The 1,410-nt window shown below is 31.5% G+C and overlaps 1 protein-coding gene across 2 annotated transcripts in view; it reads right to left on the bottom strand.

Moving 5' to 3' along the window:
* LOC106525025 (olfactory receptor 51I1-like) overlaps positions 1 to 1,410 on the bottom strand; it is a 6,606-nt gene that overhangs the window by 3,259 nt on the left and 1,937 nt on the right. For both annotated transcript variants that reach the window (XM_014019123.1, XM_014019124.1), the window contains one exon: positions 220 to 358. In XM_014019123.1, coding sequence (XP_013874577.1) covers positions 220 to 358 — 139 coding nt within the window. The remainder of the gene's footprint in view (positions 1 to 219; positions 359 to 1,410) is intronic.

The following is a 1,410-nucleotide window of genomic DNA, read 5'->3' as shown; positions in this document are numbered from 1 at the left end:
GTCCAGAGGACCTATACAATTTTTTTTCTTTTTGATTTTTTTACCTGGATTACTGAGATGCATCAGGACATTTTTTATTACATTTTCTAAATTTTATTTTTTTAAACCCTTGTGTGGAAATAAGAGAAAAACCACTGTTAACCTGACACGCACAAGATTTAAGAACAAATTAGACCAAGTTTAGTGCGTGTGTAAATTTAAAAATAAGTTATTCCTCACCAGAATGCAACAGACGGAGGCGTGGATCTTCCTGAAAATGTAGCTGACCACATAGAGCGTGGTTATGAGCGTCAGCTGCAGGGCGTCATTCACCACCATGCAGATAAACATGATGTATCGTGGGTTCTCGTAGAAAACACTGTTTGGGTTCAAAACAAAGAGAGGAGAAAGAAATGGAAACATTTGTGCTTGTGAGGTTTTTATTACTAATTATTTAYGTAACACTTTATTTGAAGMGGTGTGCAGAAGACTGTCATAAATATAACATAACACCTGTCATCAACTTAAATAACTCCTCATGAATGTTTARGACTGTTGTCATTAAATGTCATTTGGTAAATTATGACACTTTTAGTGCAAAGTTGACATTGTTTAAAATGTCTTTCTTATGACAGCTTGACATTAATGAWGAAATCATAACCTGTTKTAWAATCTATTAAATATCAACTTTAACATTTGTTGTTAGTCTTAACTTTGGCTGTCATYAGACCAATATATGTGTCATTAATGTTTTCCCTTACCTCAAGTAAAGTGGAACATGTTAGATTAGTTATAAATATGTCATTAASTGTCATTACACTGACACATGCTTATAAATACTCTGACTTGTCAAGAGATACTGTACTGTATTTACATAGTCATTAATATTTCCTCTTGCCTCAATGTGTAAAACATTGGACTAGCTATAAATACGTTATTAAGTGTCATTACACTGACAAATGCTTTAATAACAAAGTCAGTAATATTTATTCTTGCCTCAAGTAAAGTGTAAAACATTTGACTAGTTATAAAGACATTATTAAGTGTTATTACACTGACAAATGCTTATAAACATCCTAACAAAACCAATGGACAAGTGATGAGATACACTTTGTGTTTTGCACTATACTGTTATATTTGTGACCCAACACATCGAAAAGAGGATTAAGTCCAAAAGTTGTAAAAGGAGAAACAGGCAAATATAGTGTTTTGACTAAAATGTTAACAAAAATTGCATTTTGTCAAAATATAATGAATAAAAGTCTTTTTAACGTATCATTTGAATGAACTGTCTGAAATTTAATCATAAAACTAAAATTTTGAGGTTTGAGCAGTAGCAACAAAAAACTGATTTTGAGGAAAAAAACGGGTTAAATGTTGAGATTTTCCCTGTGAGTTAGCAAAGTTTTGTTTCTTTTTAGCTGGTAAATC

Source organism: Austrofundulus limnaeus, unplaced genomic scaffold (assembly GCF_001266775.1).
Source record: "Austrofundulus limnaeus strain Quisiro unplaced genomic scaffold, Austrofundulus_limnaeus-1.0 Scaffold210, whole genome shotgun sequence".
Lineage (NCBI taxonomy): Eukaryota > Metazoa > Chordata > Actinopteri > Cyprinodontiformes > Rivulidae > Austrofundulus > Austrofundulus limnaeus.
Note: the sequence above shows the minus strand (reverse complement) of the source record. Positions and strands in the feature narration are given on the sequence as shown.